The 23,788-nt window shown below is 45.2% G+C and overlaps 4 protein-coding genes and 1 long non-coding RNA gene across 27 annotated transcripts in view; 3 read left to right on the top strand and 2 right to left on the bottom strand.

The window, feature by feature from the left end:
- Positions 1-8,931, top strand: part of kif1b (kinesin family member 1B) — a 41,451-nt gene extending 32,520 nt beyond the window's left edge. For 9 of the 15 annotated variants that reach the window (XM_029833351.1, XM_029833354.1, XM_029833353.1 and 6 more), the window contains 16 exons: positions 792-900; positions 974-1,040; positions 1,165-1,249; positions 1,507-1,612; positions 1,949-1,975; positions 2,673-2,787; positions 2,883-3,016; positions 3,133-3,194; positions 3,283-3,428; positions 3,527-3,778; positions 3,888-3,959; positions 5,116-5,237; positions 5,344-5,496; positions 5,701-5,893; positions 6,042-6,160; positions 6,247-8,931. In XM_029833351.1, coding sequence (XP_029689211.1) covers positions 792-900; positions 974-1,040; positions 1,165-1,249; positions 1,507-1,612; positions 1,949-1,975; positions 2,673-2,787; positions 2,883-3,016; positions 3,133-3,194; positions 3,283-3,428; positions 3,527-3,778; positions 3,888-3,959; positions 5,116-5,237; positions 5,344-5,496; positions 5,701-5,893; positions 6,042-6,160; positions 6,247-6,289 — 1,805 coding nt within the window. In that variant the 3' untranslated portion in view covers positions 6,290-8,931. The remainder of the gene's footprint in view (positions 1-791; positions 901-973; positions 1,041-1,164; positions 1,250-1,506; positions 1,613-1,948; positions 1,976-2,672; positions 2,788-2,882; positions 3,017-3,132; positions 3,195-3,282; positions 3,429-3,526; positions 3,779-3,887; positions 3,960-5,115; positions 5,238-5,343; positions 5,497-5,700; positions 5,894-6,041; positions 6,161-6,246) is intronic. The other 6 variants (XM_029833365.1, XM_029833355.1, XM_029833359.1 and 3 more) reach the window with 2 other exon arrangements.
- Positions 8,932-9,427: 496 nt separating this feature from the next.
- pgd (phosphogluconate dehydrogenase) lies at positions 9,428-13,813 on the top strand. Its single transcript, XM_003963125.3, has 13 exons — positions 9,428-9,572; positions 9,967-10,042; positions 10,118-10,297; positions 10,391-10,456; positions 10,538-10,656; positions 10,777-10,846; positions 10,926-11,060; positions 11,151-11,340; positions 12,098-12,228; positions 12,323-12,456; positions 12,889-12,988; positions 13,119-13,241; positions 13,328-13,813. The coding sequence occupies exons 1-13, from the start codon at positions 9,565-9,567 to the stop codon at positions 13,445-13,447; spliced, it is 1,452 nt and encodes a 483-aa protein (XP_003963174.1). The 5' UTR covers positions 9,428-9,564; the 3' UTR covers positions 13,448-13,813.
- Positions 13,814-15,249: 1,436 nt separating this feature from the next.
- On the bottom strand, positions 15,250-18,982 carry tardbpa (TAR DNA binding protein a). 8 transcript variants are annotated; one of them, XR_966402.2, is made up of 7 exons: positions 18,219-18,981; positions 17,869-18,080; positions 17,622-17,762; positions 17,335-17,493; positions 17,135-17,255; positions 16,318-16,463; positions 15,250-15,867 (listed from the first exon to the last, which is right to left on the bottom strand). XR_966402.2 is itself a non-coding variant. In XM_003963127.3 (6 exons), the coding sequence occupies exons 1-6, from the start codon at positions 18,457-18,459 to the stop codon at positions 16,369-16,371; spliced, it is 885 nt and encodes a 294-aa protein (XP_003963176.1). In that variant the 5' UTR covers positions 18,460-18,982; the 3' UTR covers positions 15,250-16,368. The 8 variants fall into 8 exon arrangements, 7 of the variants coding, with proteins under 7 accessions (XP_003963176.1, XP_029689228.1, XP_011620298.1 ...); XM_003963127.3 differs by having other exon boundaries at positions 15,250-16,463; positions 17,171-17,255; positions 17,869-18,032; positions 18,219-18,982; XM_029833368.1 differs by having other exon boundaries at positions 15,250-16,463.
- A 216-nt stretch (positions 18,983-19,198) lies between these two features.
- ciroz (ciliated left-right organizer protein containing ZP-N domains) lies at positions 19,199-22,851 on the top strand. The gene is made up of 12 exons (XM_011602423.2): positions 19,199-19,231; positions 19,495-19,563; positions 19,641-19,717; positions 19,827-19,925; positions 20,045-20,169; positions 20,267-20,407; positions 20,478-20,516; positions 20,603-20,737; positions 20,833-20,917; positions 21,043-21,239; positions 21,318-21,435; positions 21,730-22,851. Exons 2-12 carry the CDS (start codon positions 19,535-19,537, stop codon positions 22,095-22,097), a joined length of 1,413 nt encoding a protein of 470 aa, XP_011600725.2. The 5' UTR covers positions 19,199-19,231; positions 19,495-19,534; the 3' UTR covers positions 22,098-22,851.
- On the bottom strand, positions 20,537-21,848 carry LOC115249081 (uncharacterized). Of its 2 annotated transcripts, none has more exons than XR_003887787.1 (3): positions 21,728-21,848; positions 21,209-21,376; positions 20,537-20,675 (listed from the first exon to the last, which is right to left on the bottom strand). It is a non-coding gene; the product is annotated as an uncharacterized lncRNA (long non-coding RNA). The 2 variants fall into 2 exon arrangements; XR_003887786.1 differs by having other exon boundaries at positions 20,617-20,743.
- Positions 22,852-23,788: the final 937 nt, after the last annotated feature.

Raw genomic sequence — 23,788 nt, 5'->3', positions numbered from 1 at the left:
TCCTCCGCCATGGCCAGTCTGGAAGACGAGGCTGACCAGCTCTCACACTTCCCATTCCTCCCGATGCCATGTGACCTGGTGCTAACTGTCCCCCGGCACCATGGTTGGTACAGAAAACAGTGTAGTTCCTGTGAAGTGATGATTAGCATAGCTGTGCTTTGCCCCTTTGGTGCTCGGGGTCTGCAGACATTAGCATTACAGATCTCTGCAGTGCCTCTTTGTGCTGCATTTAGCTGCAGAACTCCTTCGGTCTCCCGGTGTAGTCCCAACCCCCCTTGTACCTCAGAAACTTGCCTGAGTTGACACCTTCAGGGAAATCTCTTGTGCATTTAGAATCCTAAGCCATATATTAAAATGTGTTCTAATGATAGAAGATCACAAGCCTGACAGTCACAGCATAAATCAGCTTAATAGGCTGAGCTGCTGATAATTAATGACGTTTTCGCATGGAATAATATTAATTTTAACACAAGTGAATGTAGCTGTGTGGCTCAGAGATTAGCCTGTTTGAACAGGATTATAATCCTGAAGTGTCAGGCTGCAGGGTGCTGTGCTGCCAGTGCTTGTGTAATTAACTCTTCATGTTATCTTTGTGCTTTTCACTAGTTTGTAATATTTTCTTTCCACGTATGGCTACCTCAATGACCGGGATTATAATTGTGTTTGGTTTCCGGTTCATCATCACATTTTAAAACCTTGTTTGTTTCACTTCTTCTTTCTTATTTTGATAAATGCTCCTGAAAAGGGGAATTTACCTGCATAAGAATATCAAGTCTTTGTGTTATTATCAGTTCCAGCTACCAAGTTGAACACCATCACCAAGTCCAACCTGGGTCAGTGCGTGAGCAAGTACGATCTTCTGGTCTGGTTTGAGATCAGTGAGCTGGAGCCCACAGGAGAGTGAGTGTTGACTGGGTTGACTTAACTAGCCATTCTATTGACACAATAAAATACCGTGAACTTCTTCTCTAAGGTACATCCCAGCTATAGTGGATCACAGTGGAGGACTGCCCTGCCATGGCACCTACCTCTTGCACCAGGTACCATCAGTCTCCACAGCTCTATACAACTCTAGCATTTTATTACCTGTATATCTTAAATGAAATAGGACAAAAATATTAAGCCGGTTCTAGCTAAACATCATATTGTCATCCTGTCCTGCAGGGAATCCAGAGGAGAATCACAGTGACTCTCATTCACGAGAAGGGAAGTGAGCTACACTGGAAGGATGTTCGAGAGCTGGTAGTAGGTGAGCAGACCATTTATACCATCTCTACAGCCTCTATTGTCTAAATAAAATCCATTTGTTAGGCTCTCACTGGTTCCTCAGTCATGGTTCCAATGGTTTCTGTTTATCATTCTTTAAACTGCTTTCATGCTGTGGCTAAAAGATGAAATAATGACACATCACATTTTGGAATATAAACTATTTTCCAAGAGGCTCATACAAGCATTTATTTAGTTTATTATGAATTAATTGCACGTCTCGAACATTGGCGCCGCCAGGCCGCATCAGGAACAAGGCTGAAGTGGACGACAGCGCTTCTGATGGCATTCTCTCCCTCAACATCATCTCTGCCAAGAACATCAAGTCGTCTCACAACTCCAACAGGTAGCTGGAATCACACTGTTTGTTTGAAATCCAGTTTTACCCAAAGAGCAGTATATACTGTGTATATACGGGATGTTTGCTGACATTCTGTTTGTTTTCTCATTTCCAAGCCTTTTGTTAAATTACTACCCCATATTTTGGTTGATATTTTTCATTAGGAAACAGGTGTATTTCCGTGTCTTTGTCTTAATATTTGCTCTGGCAGAGGGTAAACATTGCATGATGTTTTCATGCTGTTATTTTGCTCCATTTTCCCTGTTGCCTGATTGTCTGTGCTTCTCTCTTTCTTTCTGTACACTCTGTTTCTTCCTCCTGCTGCGGCTGGATTGCACTCAGGCTTTCTATTGATAAGGATATTGATAGGTATAATTTACCAGAGAACATAAGGTTCTTTATCTGAAAGAACATTATGCTTCTCTTCAGTCCCATAGATTAATAGAAATTAGTTCTTGTCGTTCTGTGTTTCTTTGTTGGAATGTTGCATTCGGTCTGCCTTTATTTTCTTTATTATATAGCAATTCAGTTTCAAGCCTCTGTTCAAATAAAGGTAGCCGGACATGCAAATGCACCCCCTCCCCTCCCCATTTTGCATTCATTTGTGTCGTGATATGTGGATCTCCCGTAGCCCAAAGATTCCGGATGAATGCTTTCTTCTCAGCTATTATTCACTGTGTGATTCAGGAACAAGCAGGGCCATTGAGGCCTGAGCAGGGCTGCTAATCTGGGGCTTAGAGCTCCCCCTGCTGCCAACACTAGGAAGTGTATTGCCTCTATAGTATTCAAGGGAGAAGATGGTTTTCATAACAATCAGTCCTCTGGACATTTAAAGGAGCACTCTGCACATTTATTTTAATCTTTTGTGAATCCTGAGTCTGAGTCGAGCACTTCACATGTTGTTTCTCACATTATATCATGACAATAGGATGGAGGGTCAGTTCAGTCACTGCACACTGTAACTTAGTCACTACTCCTGATCCCAGAAGGATCCTGCACACTTGTACATGCAAGTTTAGCCAACAGTTAAAAATTTCACCTGAAAATTCTTCAATTACCCGCTCAGGACTTTCTACCGCTTCGAGGCTGTGTGGGACAGCTCCCTGCACAACTCCCTACTGCTGAACCGAGTCACTCCTTATGGCGAGAAGATTTACATGACTTTGTCCGCATATCTCGAGGTCAGTAAGCATTCTGTGTTGTTTTATATGCTGTAAAGTTGTCTTATATCCGTCCAGATACCGACACACGAACACATGCTGTCCTCTCCTCACAGTTGGACCATTGCATCCAGCCTGCTATTATTACCAAAGACATCTGCATGGTCTTCTACTCCCGAGACGCTAAGATCTCCCCTCCTCGGTCCCTCAGGAACCTGTTTGTGAGCGGATACTCCAAAACCCCAGACTGGTATAAAACTTTAACCCATTATATTTAGGTTCTTCTAAATACCCAATTTAAAAAAAGGGGATCCTGTTACATGGTCGACATTGACTTAAATCGAATCAACCTTTCCTCCATTACAGCAATCGAGTCACTGGCATCTACGAGCTGAGCTTGTGTAAGATGTCTGACACAGGAAGTCCAGGTGAGCCTTCCCCAAACCCTCTTTGTAGAAGCTTCTTGGCCTCCAATGTAAGAGCGTCGGTGCAGTGATGATGTTTTTTCCTTTGCAGGGATGCAGCGGAGGAGGAGAAAGGTGCTGGACACATCCGTGGCTTACGTGCGTGGAGAAGAGAACCTGGCCGGGTGGAGGCCCAGAGGAGACAGTCTGATCGTGGAGCACCAATGGGAGCTGGAGAAAATGGAGCAGTTGCATGAGGTGGGTCTTTAAAATCCCTGATTTGACCCGCCTGTCTCGTCCCCGCCTTTACCCCACGGACCATAAATACACTCACCATACTCGCGTCGATCATCCAGGTGGAGAAAACCCGCCACCTGCTGCTGCTGAGGGAGAAACTGGGTGACACCAACCCAGCTCCCTCCACCAAATCCCTGAGTGAGCTGCTGTCACCCAGCATGAGCTCGGGGACCCTGTCCACCTCCACATCCATCTCCTCCCAGATCTCCAGCACCACCTATGAAAGTGCCATCACCCCCAGCGAGAGCAGCGGCTACGACTCAACGGACATAGAGAGCCTGGTGGATCGTGAGAAGGAGCTGGCCACAAAGGTGAGAGCGGAGCCACAGATGGTGATGACTCGGGCTGAGCCGCTACGCCGTCACACCATGACTGGCTCCCTGCTGTCAACTGATCGGTCACATCTCTGTGCTGTTGCAGTGCCTGCGCCTCCTGACACACACCTTCAACAGTGAATACAACCAAGTGGTCAACAGCATCAGCGACTGCAAGGTGAGCTGTGACCTGCTTGGTGAGGCTCTGTTGCTACTTTGCACAACAGGGCTGATTTAAAAATGCACAAATTATACTTGTAATGTGCAAAAAAGTGGGGCGTTTCCACCTCGCTGCTCTTGCCTTCTGCAGGTCTGATGAAAGGTTTGTACAGCGTGTCTAATGGAAGAACACATTTCTGTGGGTGGCTACAGAAGGAGTTGTGCCTGTGTGCGTCGTGTGTTCTAGAAGCCTCTGTGTCACCGAGGCTGCAGCCGATGCTGGAGAATGAACAAAAGAATGGGCTTCATTTCTTTGGTTTAGGCAATAAAATGTAGAAACGCTACATTTGATTATGAACTAATTCAGGATTATTTTTAATAATATAAATTAATTTTTCCTAATTAACATCCTACCCCATCCACTGTACACGCAGGAGAAGCAGGTGTGCACGTAAGACAGAAGCCTCAAGACGGGCCGACTGTTTATTGTTGTGCCCGTGTTCCTAAAGCATCACATGATTCTGATTGCTGAAGCCTGCTGCTACCAATAAAAAAGTTTCCTGCCCCCCCCCGCTGCCCCACACACACACACACACACACACACACACACACACACACACACACACACACACACACACACAGGATCAAGGGTTGCAGACAGTACAGAAAATGGGCAGAGATGATGATATATCAGCACTGTTGCTAAGGATTTAAACAGCAAGTGGGGTTTCTGATTCTTTTCTTTCCCAGAAATACTGGAGTACATTTTGGGGTTGAGTCCATTTTCTCAGTATTTTTAGCATGGATTTAAATAATTAATGATCAGGAACTTGGTAGCTGCTGTCTTGTTTCCAGGCTTAAAACTCTCAATATTTCAAATGATTTTGTGAAATCTTTATGGATGATTTAAAGGGGAAACTGATGGTCCAGGGGGAAAAGCTGCTATTGTTACATGAAAGTAAGTTAAGAGAGTTTACTTTGGACCACAATCAGAAGGAGCTTCAGGACTTCGAGGAGTTCCGTTCCAAAGCATTCCTCAGTTGTAGTTGTTTGTAGTTTATCCTGCTTTTGTCCAGAGTGGCTGTTGGACTCAACAAAAAGGTGAATTATCGGAGTGTAACTGCCTCATCAGCCTGTATCACCACTATTTTCCCCTCTGGTTTCTTTATATTCAGTTGTCCGATATCTCAGCCCTGGGACGTGACCCATCAGTGACCAGCCTCAGCAGCGCCACTCTCACCCCCTCCTCCACGTGCCCCTCCCTCGCCGACTCCCGCTGTGGTTCCATAGACCAAAAGTAAATTCTTTGACCTAGAGATTGAAATATCAAATCTAATTTATACAATAGAACCTTAGACTTTCTTCCTTTTTAAGAACATTTATTGACTTTATTTGTTCCTCAGGACTCCAGAGAACAACTCCCGTGCCTCCAGTCCCTCCTACTCAGACTACGAGAACTTCCCGATGGTTCCGTCTGTGGAGACTTCCTACCTTGCACGGGCAGGAAAGAATGAGTTCCTCAACTTGGTGCCTGATATTGAAGAGATGAGGCCAGGGTGGGTGTTGAGACATGTTTGTTCAGTTGGTGGTGATTTCAAGTCTTCCTTTTTTACTTAAAGCTGGGGTGATGCCACATTACACCTCAAACAAAAGCAGAGGTTTCTGTTTCCACGCTGAAGCCGAAATCATCCGAGTTGACTCCAACTCCTGAGCTGTCTCCTCTCCTCTGGGAAGGTTAAGACGCCGTGTCCTTTTTGTAGATCGGTAGTATCCAAGAAAGGCTTCCTGAGCTTCATGGAGCCGCGCTCCAACTCGTGGGTGAAGCACTTCGTGGTGGTGCGTCGGCCCTACGTCTTCATCTACAACAGCGACAAGGACCCTGTGGAACGTGGCGTCCTCAACCTGTCCACTGCTCAGGTGGAGTACAGTGAAGACCAGCAGGCCATGCTGAAGGTACCCTCGCAGCACCCCAATGTAGAAAAAAATGCCTTCACAAGCAAAAGCAAAAAAGCAGTTGTTTCTTTTTAACATCGAGGAGAAAAAAAAAAAGGGATGATTGAGATAACAATGTGACGTTCGGCAAATATTGTTATTCCTTCAGACTCCAAACACGTTTGCTGTGTGCACGAAGCATCGAGGAATCCTCCTCCAGGCCCTCAACGAGAAAGACATGAACGACTGGCTTTACGCCTTTAACCCTCTGCTGGCTGGAACGATAAGGTACCCGCCAGCTCCTGCTCCATCAGTGACAGTTGCTTTACCTCTGATGCCCAAGTCATCGCTCCGTAAACTTCATCTTCCCACAGATCCAAGCTGGCGAGGAGGCGCAGCGGCCTAACGAAGAACTGACGGAGCGACACGGAGGAAGCCACGGCGTCCGTGTTCCGTGGAACGCCTTTGAACATACCAAGTGTTAACACTTATTAATCATTGTGATTCTTGACAGTTTCTCTTGTAAGTAGAGCTGTGGCTTAAGTCTCCGTTCATGCGACTACAAGTTTCAGTTCCGGGGGAATTTGCCTCCCCCTCCAACATCCCTCTGTCACCTCCTCTCCGAGACCCTTCCTCCTCCTCCTCCTCCTCAGCTTTTGGTGTTTTCGTTCGACAATGTTTGGGTCTAATTTTGATTCCGCTTCGTTGTCATTCCCAAACTCCCTAACTAGTAGCATGTTGTAATAGTCTACTTGTGTGTGCACGATTCTTCCGGAGCTGTTCTGTCAGACCACTAATCTTTAGTTTGCCAATCATCTGTAAAGCAACGTCTATTTAAGTGTCATTCGTCTTAAGAATTTAATTTTATCAGTGCAACCACCTGCAGGAAAACACCCCGTTTGCTTGTTAAAAAAAATGCTAAAAATAATAGTAGCTATGCTTACTGAAGGGAAAATAATGATATCTCAGTTACTGACTTCTCAGTTATCATGTTACAGAAAACAAGGCTCATAAAGATCTGTTGCTGCTGATAAAGTCAGCTGAAAACATCTTCAAAATACCGAAGCCTGAAGGCGACACAGCAATTTAAGTCATTTGAAGGTACATGAAAATATCTCAACAGTGTTTGTTTGTTCTCGCTTAGAAAACAGACTTTCAAACAGTGATGATGTGGAGGACAGACGTGATCTGTACATACTGTCTGTCCCAGGATCAATGTGGTGTTTTAATTTATTTACTCCGACACAGAAGACCAAACTACACAGTGAAAGTTAAGAGAGTAAAGTTGCAACGCTTTAGCCTTGAAGCCAGTATTTAATTGCTGAAGCTGCTAGCGTGTAGCCTGTAGGACGGATGATGGTTTGCACTGTTGTGATAATAAAGTACTTTCTGTTCAGGTGCACCACAGGTCACCCATCATGTACATTTTCACTTTACTTTGACTTGAAACCACAAAACTCAGCTATCAGCTCGGTGGGTTGATATTTTTTTTTGTTTTTGTTTGTTTTTTAAAGAATCTTCTTTATCATTCCATTGGGAGGTTTGACGTGAAATGCAACAGAGGGCATTTATTTATTAATTTCTAACCAACTTTATTGGTTTTTAATTTTGCACATTAACACATATCTATAGCAAAACACGGATAGATGACACGTTTATATCTGTGGCAGGAAAACCGACGAGCGCACATCGAGGCTACACAGGAGATGTTCCTCAAAAAGAGAGAAGTGATATGAAAGAGATGAAATGTACACAAGGACTTTAGTTCTAATATTACTAATGAAATTATTTGCTCTGTGGATTGTATTGTAGCTGCTGCATCTGGCTTCCGGTGAGTCGTAACATTCTTTCGTCGTCTCTGTTTCAACGGTTACCAGGCAGATTTGGGACATGGAGTTGGGCATTTAGAACTCTGGCCGGTCAACCAGACGTTTGCCTACTTCATCAGACAAAAGGGTTGAATGGGGATAAACGGAGGCGACCGCCGCCTGTTACGAGCACCAGCGGCTCCATTGGCAACATATCACAACATATTGTCGTGCCTGTCTCAGGTCAGCCAACCTGTAGGTCAGAGAGTTAAAACCTGCTCAGTTTCTGGGAAAAAAAGAGCATATTTATCCCCCTAAAAATAAGGTAAATTAAGAAAGAAAAAAAAAGCTATGCACTGATGGAGGCTCAGTGCAATGTGCATGTCAGAGCAAACATTTTCATTCCACAGATAATTTATTTTGGATTGTGTGTGTTTATCTTTTGCAATGTATATATTAGTTTGCAGCTCTTTGCACATATCAATAAAAGGTTCAACTAACTGATCTAATAAAGTCTGCGCAGTTCAGTTGTTCTACTCAGAATCGGAACCAAATGACGGTGTGACAGCTTCTCCCAGTTCCTACTGGGAGAGTGCCGAATGTACTGGGAAGATGTTTTTTTCCCCCCCATTGTTTTAACAAAGAGGATTATAAAGAGAAGTGATGTGTAACCCACTGCATCTTTTCAGGGTTTTAGTGCAAGTTTGACTTTAGTTTTTGAACAATATTTCCTCACTGCTCATGCTAGTCACTTGAATTCTAACAATGTAAGGCTGGTTTTTAATTTCTTTTATTTTTTTCTAATATCAGGGAATAAAATATAAAGTAGCTAGTGAAATCTAAAACGATAGTGTGTCATTGCTGTGCTGGTTGTCTTTCCTCACCTCAACACTTTTTTTCGATGCCTTTAAAACTAAATTAGCAGTTATATTTCCCACTGACCCCTCTGACAAATATCAGTTAGCTGCTTTTCCCTTTTGAATTCATTCACCAAAAGACAAACCGTGATATTAACACTGTACATTATTTGTCTGTTTCATTTTTTTCATAATTATTTTGTAAATATCTGTGTCGTATGGAGCTTGAATTAAAATGTAAATATGTTTACTGTATTTGTAATTATTATAATCCATTCGCTGTATAGCATAGATGTGTCATGCAGCTCTCCTAATTGTGTGTATGGTAATCTTGCACCATTGTTTAGTGAACTAAGGCAACAATAAAAGTGCAAACTGTGCTTCAGCAGATCAATTCCTGCCTGTTTACTAATGACAACTTATAATTATACCATGATCTAAACGAGTCACTTGCTAAAATATACTTGGTGAACTATTAGTGTTGTCTGGTGGCGGTGAATTCCCTATTTATTTTATATTTAACTAACAAAAATAATTTGTCACGGATCCATCAGGTGAAACCTGAAAATCAAAAATAACATGAAAGGTCATGTAATTTTCGCGTTTAACGTGTGCTGTCATAACACATTGCGGGTTTCATGTTAATATATGTGTGAAGGAAAAGAGTAGCTTGACGAATTTAAATGTTTTATTTAAGAAAACTACAGCCACCATCTTTGTTAAACTCACGATAAACGACAGAAATCGGGCTGTGGGTGTGGCCTGAGGCGTGCAGCGTCTCATTCAGCCAATAAGAGAAGCGAGATCTCTGCTCAGGTCTATGGACCAATCACAATCCGCAAACCGCTCGCGACGGCTTGACCAGCGCTCTCTGATTGGTGGAAACCCTACGTGGGTGTGCGCGAGCGCCGTTGATCGTCACACTGGGAGGAGAATGAGGAAGTGAGAGAAATCTGAGGTGGAGAGAAGTGAGCTCGACTGTCATTCGAACAGTGTTACTTCACAGTAGTTTTACACGTACAACATCATGGCTGAGTAAGTTTAAAAATTCGGGAATTAGAGAGTTTGTGATGATTTATGTGTGGTCTTTGTAGAATATAGAATTTGTCGATTTTCTTCCGCGTGAATATTTGGGGTAGACAGTTTAGTATATTGAGCTAGCAGCGTGCAAGCTAATCTACCTTAGTTTTTAGTAAATAAAAGTGATACCGTTTGATGTATGGTTTAGCTGCTTAACCGATAAGCAGCAGCTTCTGACTAGTTTACACTGTGCTTGTTAAACGTTGAAAATACGTTCTAAATGAAAAAAGTTTCTACAGTCTGAATGTCAACAATGGAGGAAATGGTGGGGAATTTCTATTGCCGTGTTCTGGCTGTAACCCGGTGCTCCACGGAACATTGAATGTAAATTCTCCCATTCTCTCCACAGAGCAGACATCGCACTGATTGGTTTGGCTGTCATGGGCCAGAACCTCATCATGAACATGAATGACCACGGCTTTGTGGTAAGGTCATGACCGGTGCACCGCTCCTGGTAATTCAGCTTTCCCTCGCAGTAATCAGCAATCCTCTCTCTGCAGGTCTGTGCCTACAATCGAACCGTGTCCAAGGTGCACGACTTCCTGAAGAATGAGGCGAAGGGTTCCAAAGTGATCGGAGCCGAATCTCTGGAGGACATGGTGTCCAAGCTGAAGAAGCCCAGGAGGATCATCCTGCTGGTCAAAGCTGGCCAGGCGGTGGATGACTTCATTGATAAACTGGTAGGCCCCGCGTCCTCGGCTGCATTAAAATCACTCGTGAATGAGGCCTGCCGTCCTAACTGGTGTGTCTGTGCTGCGTGTATTGTCCTTGAGGTTCCCCTACTCGAGGCCGGGGATATCATCATCGATGGTGGCAACTCTGAGTACAGAGATACAACAGTAGGTGACAGAGAAGCGCTTTTTACCAGCGGACCTTACGGAACAGAGGCTGTTCTCAGCTCTGGTGTTTCTGTCATTTAGCGGCGCTGTAAGAGTCTGAAAGAGAAAGGGTTGCTGTTTGTTGGCAGCGGAGTCAGTGGCGGAGAAGAAGGGGCACGTTATGGACCCTCCCTCATGCCAGGAGGACACAAGGAGGCCTGGTGAGGCTTCACAGACTCTCTGATGCATCATAAACTGCTAATATGAAACCCCGACCTGTCGGGGACAGCGGAGCTGCCATAGGATGAAGCATACACAGTTAAATTTCTCTGTTTTTTCAGGCCGCACATCAAAGACATCTTTCAGAGCATCGCGGCCAAGGTTGGAACGGGAGAGCCTTGTTGTGATTGGGTGAGCGACACCTCATTGGTTCGGGGTTTGGTGTGTTTATCATCCTCCCGCCTCACAATGATCGGCCTCGACGCTGCAGGTCGGAGACGAGGGCGCCGGGCATTTTGTGAAAATGGTCCACAATGGCATTGAGTACGGCGACATGCAGCTGATTTGTGAGGCGTATCACCTGATGAAGGACGTCCTGGAAATGAACCACGATGAGATGGCACAGGTGAGCGATTTGACGACCGCGTCGTCGTTGTTGTTTGCTTATTTACACACGTCGTTGGTAATCCGTACGAGCTTATTTGTTCGTGTTCAGGCTTTTGACGACTGGAACAAGACGGAGTTGGACTCCTTCCTGATTGAGATCACGGCGAACATCCTCAAGTACAAGGACTCTGATAACACACACCTGCTGCCCAAGATCCGCGACAGCGCCGGGCAGAAAGGCACGGGGAAGTGGACGGCCATTTCAGCCCTGGAGTACGGCACACCCGTCACTCTGATCGGTAATGTCACAGACGAGGAAGTGTCGGGTTTCCTCTGCCGTCACAATGACATTGCAAAAACCGTTGCACAACACACGGGGAGATTTCCACATGGTTTCCAGAAATGAGAGGCTAGTTGTTTAGCTTGTCCCCGAGGCGTCTTCGACTGAACGCGGTAAATGCGCAGCCGCTAAGAAGATTTGAAGGCTTTTCTCTCAGTCTGCTCATGTCAAGTGACATAAGGGGGATTTGTGCGCTCTCTGCAGCTCTGAGCTTTGCTCTGGCTGCATGATGGTTTCAAAACCCTCATCAATGTCCAGGTCAAAGAAAGAACGCCCAGTGTTGCAACTGCTGTGGACACTGGAGAGCCGGGGTCTGTTTGCTCACTCGCAGAGAGAGAGAGAATAGATGACGGTAGGATGTCGGAGGGACTTTACAAAAGGCTCCTCTGTTTGAGCTGAGGACAGGAGGGACCAGTGGGCTCGGCTGCATTTTCTGCCCTCAAAAGGAAAAAGCACTCTTTATGGGGACGGTGGACGACAACACAACGTTCTGTCCGATTGCCCCCATCACCTCTGGTCTCAGCGCTACATCGCCAAAATAATTTTCATTGTCTCCTGCTGCCTTAGTTATGTTTTAAAAAAAACCCAAAAAACTGCTGAGTCATGTTTGTGAGACTCGGCGATCATTTCTGTTTCTGTGTTACTCTTCACTGGTTTAAGGTGTCTCCCTTCCTCCGCCTCCCCCTCTCCTCCCTCCCTTCTCCTCTTTGTCTCAGGGGAGGCCGTCTTCGCCAGATGTCTGTCCTCTCTCAAGGAGGAGCGAGTGGAGGCCAGCCGCAGCCTTTCAGGGCCGCAGGGGGTCAAATTCAGCGGCGACAAGGCTGCGTTCCTGGAGGACATCAGAAAGGTAAAAAGCATCAATACACAGACAGTAACATCAATCAACCGTCTCGGGGCAAATATATAGTGACGTAAAAGGCTGCGTGCGTCTGTGTCCGCAGGCTCTCTACGCATCCAAGATCATTTCCTACGCGCAGGGATTCATGCTGCTGCGCCAGGCGGCCAAAGAGTTCAGCTGGTCCCTCAACTACGGCGCCATCGCTCTGATGTGGAGGGGAGGCTGCATCATCCGAAGGTTCGCCTCAACCTCACGTGGCCAGAACATGCCCCCCCCCCCCACCCGTCCCTGGTGCAATATTCCCACATGTCAACACGCATCTTTCACCAGCAGTGTGAGACATGCGGTCGGGTTCAGCACGAACTTCCCGAGGACAAAAGTCTTCTTCATGTCCACCGTTGTGTCAGAATATTGTCAGTGCATTTTCTGATGCTAAGCCTCAATTTAACCCTGTCATTTCTTTCCTTTTTGTCGCGTCTTTGAATGAGAAACGTGATGAACTCTGAAACTGTTGTGCGAATCGGACTAAAAGTAAAATGAGGAAGACTGAATGTGGGGAAAACGCCTGTTGCTTAAACCCACCAGAGGCGGCTTGAAAAGCATGCTGGGTAATGAGCCGTACTCCACAGTTGAAATACGAGCTGAACGCCCGTCTCCCTCCCCCTGTAGCGTCTTCCTGGGTAAGATCAAAGAGGCGTTCGACAGAGACGGCGAGCTGCAGAACCTGCTGCTGGACAGCTTCTTCAGCCAGGCTGTGCAGGACTGTCAGGTATGAGGAAGTGTCCAAACGCACATTTGTAAGACCCAGATGAACACACACCCGAGGAAACAAAGCATTTCCTCTTCTCCTGATTTAACCTCTGTTGATGAAATGAGCCTGTTTTTCTGTTCCTGCCCAGGCGTCATGGCGCAGGACAGTGAGCACGGGCGTCCAGCACGGGATCCCCATGCCCTGTTTCACCACGGCGTTGTCCTTCTACGACGGTTACAGACACGAGAAGTTACCCGCTAACCTCCTCCAGGTGGGACAGACGGAGACGCTGGAACTGAACACAACATCAAATCTCTTGTTCTTGTCTCATGCGAGTGTGGTTGCTCTGCGTTTCAGGCACAGAGGGACTACTTTGGAGCGCACACGTACGAGCTGCTGTCAAACCCCGGAAAGTTCATCCACACCAACTGGACCGGCCACGGAGGAAACGTCTCCTCCTCCTCCTACAACGCATGAGGACCACGCCACCCCAAAGACCAAGGAGCCACGAGATGACCCATCAGATACTGTCATAAATATCTCTGCCACCCACCTCAGCTACCTTAATTAGACTTTCTACTCCTTTAAAACCACCTTTATTTATCACCAGGAGGACTGATAGATCATGTGTGTTGTAAAAGATTTACTGTAGCAAATTCGATGATGATGGAAACAGGAGGAGACGCTGCTGGATCCATCAGGAAGACCCTGATGTTTATGCTGGTTTTCAGGCTAACGCCAAACCGTGCCGTGGGCCCTGGGTTCACCGTGGTAACACTGGATTATAGTTAGCCAGTGCACTGTGCTGTATTAGGCTAAATAAAGAATCTAATCCCTTTATAATTAGCTTGTGTGGTCCTTACTCTCTGCTGTAAACAGGATTTTACTCTTTGTTTGTTTGTGACACTAATTTGGGCAACAGATGATTAAAATCTCTCATGCATTTAAATTCAAGTTGGCATAGTACTCGAGGAATTAAATAATAAACTAGTAATTATACAGTCGGAGAACTTAAAATTCCTGCTTCACAGGATTCAATGATTACATTTATGTTTAGCATATAGATTTCTCAATCCTGTACATGTTTAAATCATTTTAAATAAGCATTTAACATTTAAAATTTAGCTTTAATTTATATGAGTTGTCATCGGGGTAGTAAGTGCACCAAAATAAGACCAGACTTACAACAAAAGTTGTTTACACCTTTATGACAGGACATCGGGAATTACATCAATTCACACGATGTCCGGCAGATGGCGCCAAACACCAAAACAGCACTGCCGCTTAATAATACAATCGGTGCTGCTGAGAATTTGAATCATTTTAAAAGTACAACTTACTAAATGCATTTTTTTACATTTCGTTTTTATTGTAATTCTAAACATATGACAGTCTGATATGGATCCTGTCCGCTATAGTAATGAGCAGAGGTATAAGACAGTAATTCATTGACATCCTACTGTATTTGATGAGGGCTTCAGACGCAAAACGTAACGCTCAGCCCTCTGATCCCTGCTGAGACAGTCGGCTCCGGATGCCGAGGGGAATTATGGGAAATCACACCTGCGTCCTAACGGCAAACAAAGCCTCATATCGCTGCACGTGCCACAGAACCTTCAACCTTCACATTTAACACCTGGCGCAACCGCCTGCGCGTCGGTGCTCTTCAGCCGTCGCATTTATCTGGATTTAGCTGATCAGTCTGAATAATAATGTGTAACGGGTCACGTGCGGGGCAATAACGTCATACTACGCAACAGTAACTATGGCGACTGCGACGACCCCCTTCCCCCCGAAAAAAAACCCCAAAACATTACAGCACAAACGACGTAGCCCATTTCAGGGTGTTGGAGCTTAATTCGGGATGTTTGATGTGCCAGAAAAGCTAAAAGGTTTCCTTTGATGACAAATCTTTATTGGAATCACGTGGTCACGACGGACGCGGTCCGAGCAGCTTCTCTGAAGATTTTAAATGTTGAGACGCGGAAAGTCTCATCTAATAAGCATTTAACATTTAAAAACGTTGAATGCTTTTTCCATAATAATAATAATAAAGGGCCTTTTCTTGCAAATGAGATAGAATAAGCTTATTTATTAAGCCATTGAGGGAGACTAATGTATGTAGGATCAAATGTACTTTTCCAGCTTTATCATAATGAATATATATGTGTGTTGTTTCTTATTAATGGACAGGGTTCTACACAAAAGAAATAAACTTATAAAGTCCTCCCGCGCTCTCCTGTGTATGTGTATGCACATCTAGACTGAGACAAACCAGGTGATTACAAACTCAACTTTTATTTTACACTCCAATACTAAAATAGTTCAAAACACAAAGTGATCTCCTGCTGGCATGGTTGGTTGTTAAAATCCATTTAATAACCTCTCAGTTCGTACATCGAACCACTTTACAAAGGAAACAAACAAAAACAAAAAAAGAAAGAAAAAAAAAAAAGGACGCACGCTGCCTCCTCAGGATTCACACCAAAGGGAAACCAAGCCGTAAATACGATCCTGTTATCGGTGATTAATCAGGACAGAGAGAGACGATTCGCTGACAGAGATGCAGGGTTTTCAATTTAAGGCAGGTTTTGTCTTTCACAAGTCGGAGCGATGCTGGAGGTGGGAGTGAGTCTGGGTCAATTTGTGGCGTTTGTGGGTGGAGACAAATGCCTTCGGCCCAATTGGGTTCGGTCCGCTAGAATTTTCTTAGCGCTGTGGTCGGGTGGGGCGGGGAGAGAGCGAGAGAGGGGGTCTTGCTAGCGAAGTGAAGATGGTCCTTTTCAGGAATAAGGCAGTCATGCAACAATTCCAGTGGAAGTCCCGCCGACATCTTCAGCTCCTCTGCAAGTGACTCCAACCTGGACGAAAACCTGGGCTGTCCGTGTCCGAGGCCCCTACACATGTGGATTAAAGTGCGGGCAGTTCAGTGTCATCCACATAGACAGAAATACGTCAGGTTCTGTTTATTCTCCTCACAAATCAGAGTCAGAAACACAACCTCCACAGAGGAACAAGCACTCAACACGCCATCCTCCGAGCTCGCTCCAGAGTCGCCTTTCCACACAGAGCAGAGGAGGAAGTGGAGCACAGACAGCCAGCACGCACATCAGACTCAGACAGTCAAGAGGTACCAGGTACAGACGGGCGCAGCGCTTGAACCTTGCAGAGGATTGGTGGCAACAGCGGCGGCGTGATGCGCCCGCGCCCGCACAAATCCACAGGTTCGTCTCCTCTGACAAGCACACGCTCGCATGCTCGCTCTCATAACGGCTCATTCTCACCAACCACTGATCTCCAAACACTAATTCCTAATAAAGGGGAGATGGAAAGGAGACGACACCCACCGTCCACACAGTAAATGCAGAGTGAAGTTGTGTTCTTTGATGTCAAAGCATTTACACATGGGAAGAGGGGAACTGATACTGAGATCTGTTGAACATTGCTGCCAGTGTGGCCATTCCTCCCGGGAAATTGGGGAACGCTTGATGAACTGCAGAAGAGATTTTCATCAGGTCGGTTCCAAAAGATGACAACCAAAAAAAAAAAGTTTTTTTTTTTTTTAAAATAAATGATGCTTTCAGGCGCATACACATGAGGAATTATGGGGAAAAGGGGCTCTTTTGATCATGATCACAACATGTAACATAAATGCGCATTAACAGAGTGCGACACATTCAGTGTGCAACTACAAAAACTGCTCAAACGTCTCATATAAATTCTCTTTAAACAAAATAAAAAGGCGATATTTTCTTCAAATAAGGTACAAAGAGTTCTCCCTGTAGTTATACTTACCAGACTGACCTAGCTTGACTAAAGAAAAGGCTAATGCTAAGTTCTAAATGCCCCAGTTGGAAGACTTGCTGGGTTCTGCAGAGTTACCAAACCCAGGACTGAAGCCGCCACTAGAGGCCGCGTTAGTGCCTGGGACCCAGCTGACGCCCGCTGAGCCGGGGCCGCTGTAGCTGGTGCTGGCAGAGCTGAAGGTCTGATCACGGGTGGTACTGGCTGTGCCCGCCGCTGTGGTCAGACCCTGCTGGTTAGCCAGCATGCCCATCACCCCCCAACTCCTCTGCAGAGCAGCGGCTACCATGGCCGGGTTAAGCCCCATCCCCGCTAAATTAGCCCCAGAACGATTACTGCCGTAGCCCTGGCTGAACCCACCAGCCCCGGACTGCCCTCCTTCCGTCATTTGCCTACTATTATTGTGTTTTGGTTCGGCATTGGAGATGTGCACGCTGACGCCCTTGATGATCAAGTCCTCTCCACACAGGGCCTGAGCAACCTGGACAGCAAATCACAGCACCGTTAGTATCGGAACCCCAAACGGGTCAAAGTTGCTCCTCGCTTTTCCAGACTCTCACCTGATGATCCGCGAACGTGACAAACGCAAAAGCCCGGAAAGGTTTGGGGATAAAGACGTCGGTGACCTCGCCGTACTGCATAAAGTACTGTCTCAGTTCCTCGGCCGTCATGTCCTCTGTGCAGCGGCCAACAAAGACTTTACGATCATCGGGACACGCCTGCAGGACAGACAACAAAAGCCGGGGATCAGCTGCCGCTGTGGAATCTTGCTATTTTTCACTTTCACAATTTTCCGTTTTAAATAAAAACACTCCCAACTGAATCCCAGCCATCATTATCGGCCTACCTTTGAGTTAGGAAGTTTGCAGTCGCACCACCGACCATCGATCAAGTGCCTCTGAGCGATCACTTTAATCTGCGTCTCATAGTCGGTGAACCGGACAAAGCCGAAGCCTTTGGAGTTGCCGGTCTTTAGATCTCTCTTGACCTGGAGCGAAACAGATACAATTTAAAAAAAAAAAAAAAAACTAAATCAAGCTGCACATCCTCAAATGAGCGGTCTAAAAATATCCAACAGCATGAGGATGTTTTACCTGTACCATGATGACTTCTCCAAAGGTACTGAAATAATCTTTCAGATCTTGTTCTGTCGTTTTCCACGGCAGCCCAAGAACAATGAGATCCGACGTTTTCTGAAAGCCCCTTTTAACTTTCACTGCAGAGGCAGCATCTATTTCCTCCATCTTCCTTTTATTATCTGAAACATAAATCGACGCGGCCTCAGATGCATCAGATGTTGGTGAAACTGAAGAAAAGAATATGAATTATTAAGGTTTACCGTAGAAACAAGCAATCATTCTTCATGAGAACACTCTTGTCTAGGCTACATATTTCAAGTTAAGCTGGAAAGAGACAAAGTCCCGGCCACCAAACCTGGTCTCACCTTTTGGGTAATTGACGATGTACACCAGGTTTCCCCAGTCGTTCTCCGGTGCGTACAGGACGCCCTCCAGAAGCCGGACCCCCCTCAGGCACTGCGTCTCCGGGTTCCTGTACCGTAGCCCGCACGCCCCTGGGAACTGCGCTGCCACGGATGACAGGAGGACCGTTCCGTCGTCCTCCGATGGGATCTCCATGGGCTCTTCATTTTCATCCTCGGCCACACGAATGTATAAATACGGCATGACTCCAGGGGGTTGAAGGCCGGTCCGGGCTAGAGCTCAAGTTACCAGTAAACACTGTAACGATGCACGCGAGTTTCTAGCGAAGTTTCTCCAGTTAGCAAGGTGACGCAACTCAACTGCAAGGGCACTCAAAGGCAGACAACGAAATCTTATAAAACGCAGAAGACGCACCGCCACCGATTGCCCCAATGTTTAATATTTGCGGCCATGAAAACTTACAAGTTCTTTAAAATTCGTCACTGGTAGCACGTTGAAGCAAGTTAGCTGGCTCGCTAACAAGCTAGCAAACTCAAGACAGCTTGGAAAAAATGAATGACCATCCAGTTTGACGCGTTTTTACTGACATCAAACACCCAAATAGTGCTCCTGTCTAACAAAGTGCTGTCGAAAATTACCCTCAAATACAAATGTCGATAGGGAATGCTATTTGCGGCAATATAACAGCAGAAGCATCAGAAAAAAGTGACTGCAAAGCTAACCCTATCGCCACACGCTAGCTAACAAAATGGCCGGCCAGCTTCAACAGATGACATCATGCCGATGGCAGAGTACATTGTGAATTTTGGTAGGGGTGGAGAAATTTACTTTAAAAATAAATTTCACTAGTAGTTTGCCTTTAAGGGTGTATTCACCTGTAATATAGCTAAATCTTTTACTTTCTAATATTGTACAATTATCTCTGCTGAACGAGCGTTTCAATCCTTCAACCCTCAAAGATTAATTTGTTGGATCTCCCCCCAACTGCTCAACGGAACGTTGAACCCAAACAAAAGTATGCATTGGGAATAATGTTAAATAAATGAACATCTAAAAATGGAATAAAATGTTTTATAGTGCACGACTATGATACCTAATTCTTCTCCTTTGGAATGTGGGTGTAAAAAAAAGAAGTAAGATCTAAGGAAGTGAATAGATGCAGCTAAATCGTTTTAAAGACCTTTTGGAGACAATGATGGTTCTTTTTGAAGTTTTTGTCACTTACACATAAAAACGCAACGCAAACACACCTGTTTCCCCACCTGCCTACAAATACAGGATCAGACTTCTTACGGGCATTTCTTTTAGGGCAAGCGGTATGGACAAGACACATTTCTGCAGACTTGTGTGAGTACAATACATTTTAAGCATCATCAAATTTATTATTATTGATATAACATCTCACGTTAGGGTTCTTTCTACAGTTTTGTACTGCGTTTTATTCTGGGGGATGCATCTCCTGTCCAAAAAAGAGAATTGAGTGAGACGCCGACATCATCAGGTCATCTACTGTATATGTTATTGAACCGATTTATTTGACTGACACGATTGCTCCCGGTGTTCTCGCAGGATGTGGTGCATTTTTGTATTTTGTATTTTTGTCTTTTCAGAAGGTGTGACGTGTTTTTCTGAATATATGGAGACGACGATCCACAGTGCAAGAGCACAAGAACTGAGAGTCTGGATGTCGGAGACCTTACAGAGCAAAGGTGATTCCCCCCAACACACACACACACACACACACACACACACACACACACACACACACACACACACACACACACACACACACTGAAGACAAGCTGAATATCAGGTTTTTTCCCAACAGTCAGTCTTGCCTCTCTGGATCACCTGAACCTCCAGCTGTCTGCCTGTGGATTCTCACTGCACAAAGACTCAAACAATGACTTCCTTTTTAGAGCCAGTTACTCTGGCTGCTCGGTGCAGCATCAGGTTTGTCAAACTGTCGGAGCATTTTCTAGTCTGCATTCACAGATTTTGACATTTGCGGCCAAGCTTCATCACTGGTACATCTCTGGCTCTCATTCAGCGTGGATACCATGTACTTGTACTGAATCTGAAGAGGATAAACGGCTTCAGAAGCAGGTCTCCAAGGCTTATAATGAAGTGTCCTGTGGTTTCTGTGCTACCCTGCAGAGAGCAAATCCAGTGTGACCCAGAGTTTATCCAGGTAAGCATGCCATGGTCGTATTTGGATCATTTCAATCAGAGATTTTGATCAGGTTTGTTCTCATCATTAGGTGACCAGAGAAGTTCCCAATGTCAACTGGGGAAATGAGGTACTAATTTATTTTGATGCCTCAATCCTTTATTTGCTTGGACGTCTGGAGGTAAATCTTTGTTGAGCGTGTGTTTGGTCACGCAGCTGCAGTGGTTTCTGTCTCTGGGCGACTTCATTGTTGCTCTGGAGGATGCCAGCCTGATCCAGATGAGCACCGCTGTGAGAGGGACGAACGTCTCAGTTCAGGGCAGGAGGACGGAGGTCTTGAGCCCTGTCGATGTAAATCTTTAACACGTTCAATTCCGCCATCTAGTGGTCTGTTTACGCATCGCAACGGATGTTGGATAATTTTGCCCTGTTTGTTGTTGATGCAGGTTTTGGGAAATGTAGGAGAATTCCTGGCATTGAAGCTAGTCAGCGGCCAGTATGCCTACAGTATGGAAGCCATATGTCCAACAGGTAATCTGCTGCCTTTAGTAGCAAGAAGAAACTACAACCTGTCTAATACTAATACTAATACTTTTTAAAAAAAAGTATTATAATAAATATACACACTTTTGAGGACATTTTGCCCTGTATTATAGTGACCACCTCCATTAAAGAGGACATTGTGCTGCACATTCTCAAAAGGCACGTGGGTCTGACCAAACGAGGCAGCCATGACCCCGAAGCGCTGACAGTCAGCAGCGTGTCGGTGAACCAGACGGATCGTTTCACTGTGCAGGAGACCAGCCAGTTTGTGACACTCACCATCCCCTCGGCCCAAATACTCCAGACAAAGGTCAGCAGGACGGGCTCCTGTTTTCACTGCATCTTCCCCAATAAGGGTCCGAGCCTGAGCCGGGGGTTTGTTTTACAGGCCTGCCCCGACAGCAAACGCCTCCTGCAGCCGTTCTACAGGGTCGGTGTGCTGCTCTCCTTCAAAGAGACAAATCACAAAATGCAGTGGAGCATAGAGAACACACTGCCATGCACAGGTGAGCCTGCTGCTGATTAACACATAAAACTAAAGTGGTGATTAATTACTGCAGGATATGATTCATCCAATGGCCATTTTACTGCACATGCCAGACTCTTATTTTTGTTTGCTGCTCGGTCGATCTGTCATCATCTAACTTTACACATTAAAGCTGTTTAATGTTAAGCTGCATCTATCTATCTATCTATCTATCTATCTATCTATCTATCTATCTATCTATCTATCTATCTATCTATCTATCTATCTATCTATCTATCTATCTATCTATCTATCTGATGTTTTATACTCACAGTTGGGCCTGTTGTGTCACACGGGGTCATGACCTCTCCTGGGCCCTCAGATGGGCCCCTGCTCAAGAGACGCGAAGAGACGCGCGTGCAGCTGGAGAACAGCACTCCTGACCTCCACATGGATGCTACGTCTGCGCGGCGAGCTGCAAATGCATCTGTGGTGTTTGGTGGCGACGGCGCCGCCTCCAATAATGCGACTGAAAGAACCAAGCTGGATTTTCTAAATGCGACCATGAATGCAGAGCCGGCCTTGCTCGGGCCACCGACCGCAGCCGAACGTTCAGAGTCATTAGCTGAGCCGCAATACCGACAATTCACCACATCCAGTGGAGACAAAGACCATCAGCAGCAGCTGAAGTTCATTTGGTAGAATTAGAAACTTGAGTGAGTGAGCAGCAATGTAGTTACACCTCTTTTATTGTGAACATTCTAATGCATAGTATTAATAAGACATAGAAAGACAGCCATGCTGACCAATTAAATGTCTTTATGCTATCATAAAAAAGACTCCCAGCATTTGTTTTACAACTGTTAACGTTTGCCCTTGAGTTTCGCGTATCTGCTGCAGTACACCGACTCGACAGTAGAGGGCAGCGTTCAACGCGTTTTCCGTCTTATTTGAAGATGGACCCACAGCTTGTCTGCAGATGTTGGAAATTAACACATTTGATCTATTTTCGCGATGAAAATGGCCTTCTTTTCGTCTGCCAACAGCATTACGTTCAATAACACTGGACATACACTGATTTTATTTGTAGTTATGAGTGAAAAATAGTTTTTTTTATTTGTTTGGGGAATGAGAAGTGAACAACAAGGGGGACAAAAGGAATTATGCTTGACGAATCACCACTACTAACTATAACAAAATATATTTGACCTTGTTAGGCTGTTTTAGTTGGTGGGCAACTTGCCACAATATGCAGCTCATAAAATCACATGGAAGCAAAGTGCCTGATGAAACATGATTTATTCAGAAAAGACAATAAATAATACATATTTGCAATGCTGTTGTCCCAACAAACCTTAACTTCGGCATGAATTTACCTTAAAAACACAAATATCTCATGCCTAGTTAAAAATAAGCAGCCACAAGAACCTAATTGTCAAGATGCTGTAATTTGCAAGAGGTTATCTAAATGTTACTGTTGATTATACAGTGGGATCTTTGCCAGCTGTGATTTGAAATAAACACTTTTCCATACGAAACCGCAGATTTGAAACAGATCCTCTTTACTAAAATAACTGAATATGGCGTGTTTCGGTTTTGTTTCCACCCTTTTGTTCACCTCTGCTGTAGTGACCTCCTGGTACGCACCAAAGCATCTGTAAATGATAAAGGCGCCGCTTCACGCCGTTACATGCATCATATACGTCGGGCTGTGAGGCAGAAACTCCAAACTTCCACGTGCCTTTGGTCACCATCTGCTGGGAGAACTTATGAACAGGAAATGGAATAAGTGGTGCAATTTTTTTTTTAAATAAATAGCGTCTTTCATGTGGCTTCTTTTTGGCCATAATGCTATCTGTACTGACTGTTTGCTGCTTTTTCCAAGTTGCAAATTCCTTTCATGTCTGTCTTTTTTTCTTCTCTTTTTTCTTTTAATTTCTCTCAGAACATATGGTTTGCACATCTGGGAGATGCTAAGCATGGTGGCACCCAGCCCCCGCACACGCCGCCTCTGTGTAGTGATCCATATATGGTCTTCATTGTTATTATTCATAATTACTCATCATTATTATAAACAAGTTCGGTCTTGATTGCCCTCCTTCTGATTGCGGAACAACAAAAAAAAAAGAAACGCTCAATAATTTGGAACTTTCAGAGGATCAACTTTGAAGGTTTTTGTCTCGTGTCACCGACTGCAGCCCTGTTTACGCGACTGTTGGTCTTTAGATGTTGTCTTGTTATAAATCCATGTGGGCCCGGCATGCTTGTCCCGATCGGACCCCTCTTATGGCGTCTCCCTCTGCGGGGCCGCTTTGATGGACTATTTAGAATGGTGGGCGTCTTCGGGGTGAACGGGCCCTGGGTGACAAACCGAGCTGCCACGTGACCGCAAA

This window comes from Takifugu rubripes, chromosome 3, assembly GCF_901000725.2.
Source record: "Takifugu rubripes chromosome 3, fTakRub1.2, whole genome shotgun sequence".
NCBI classification, from domain to species: Eukaryota; Metazoa; Chordata; class Actinopteri; order Tetraodontiformes; family Tetraodontidae; genus Takifugu; species Takifugu rubripes.
The sequence above is the reverse complement of the archived record's forward strand: the minus strand, read 5'-3'. Positions and strand labels throughout refer to the sequence as shown.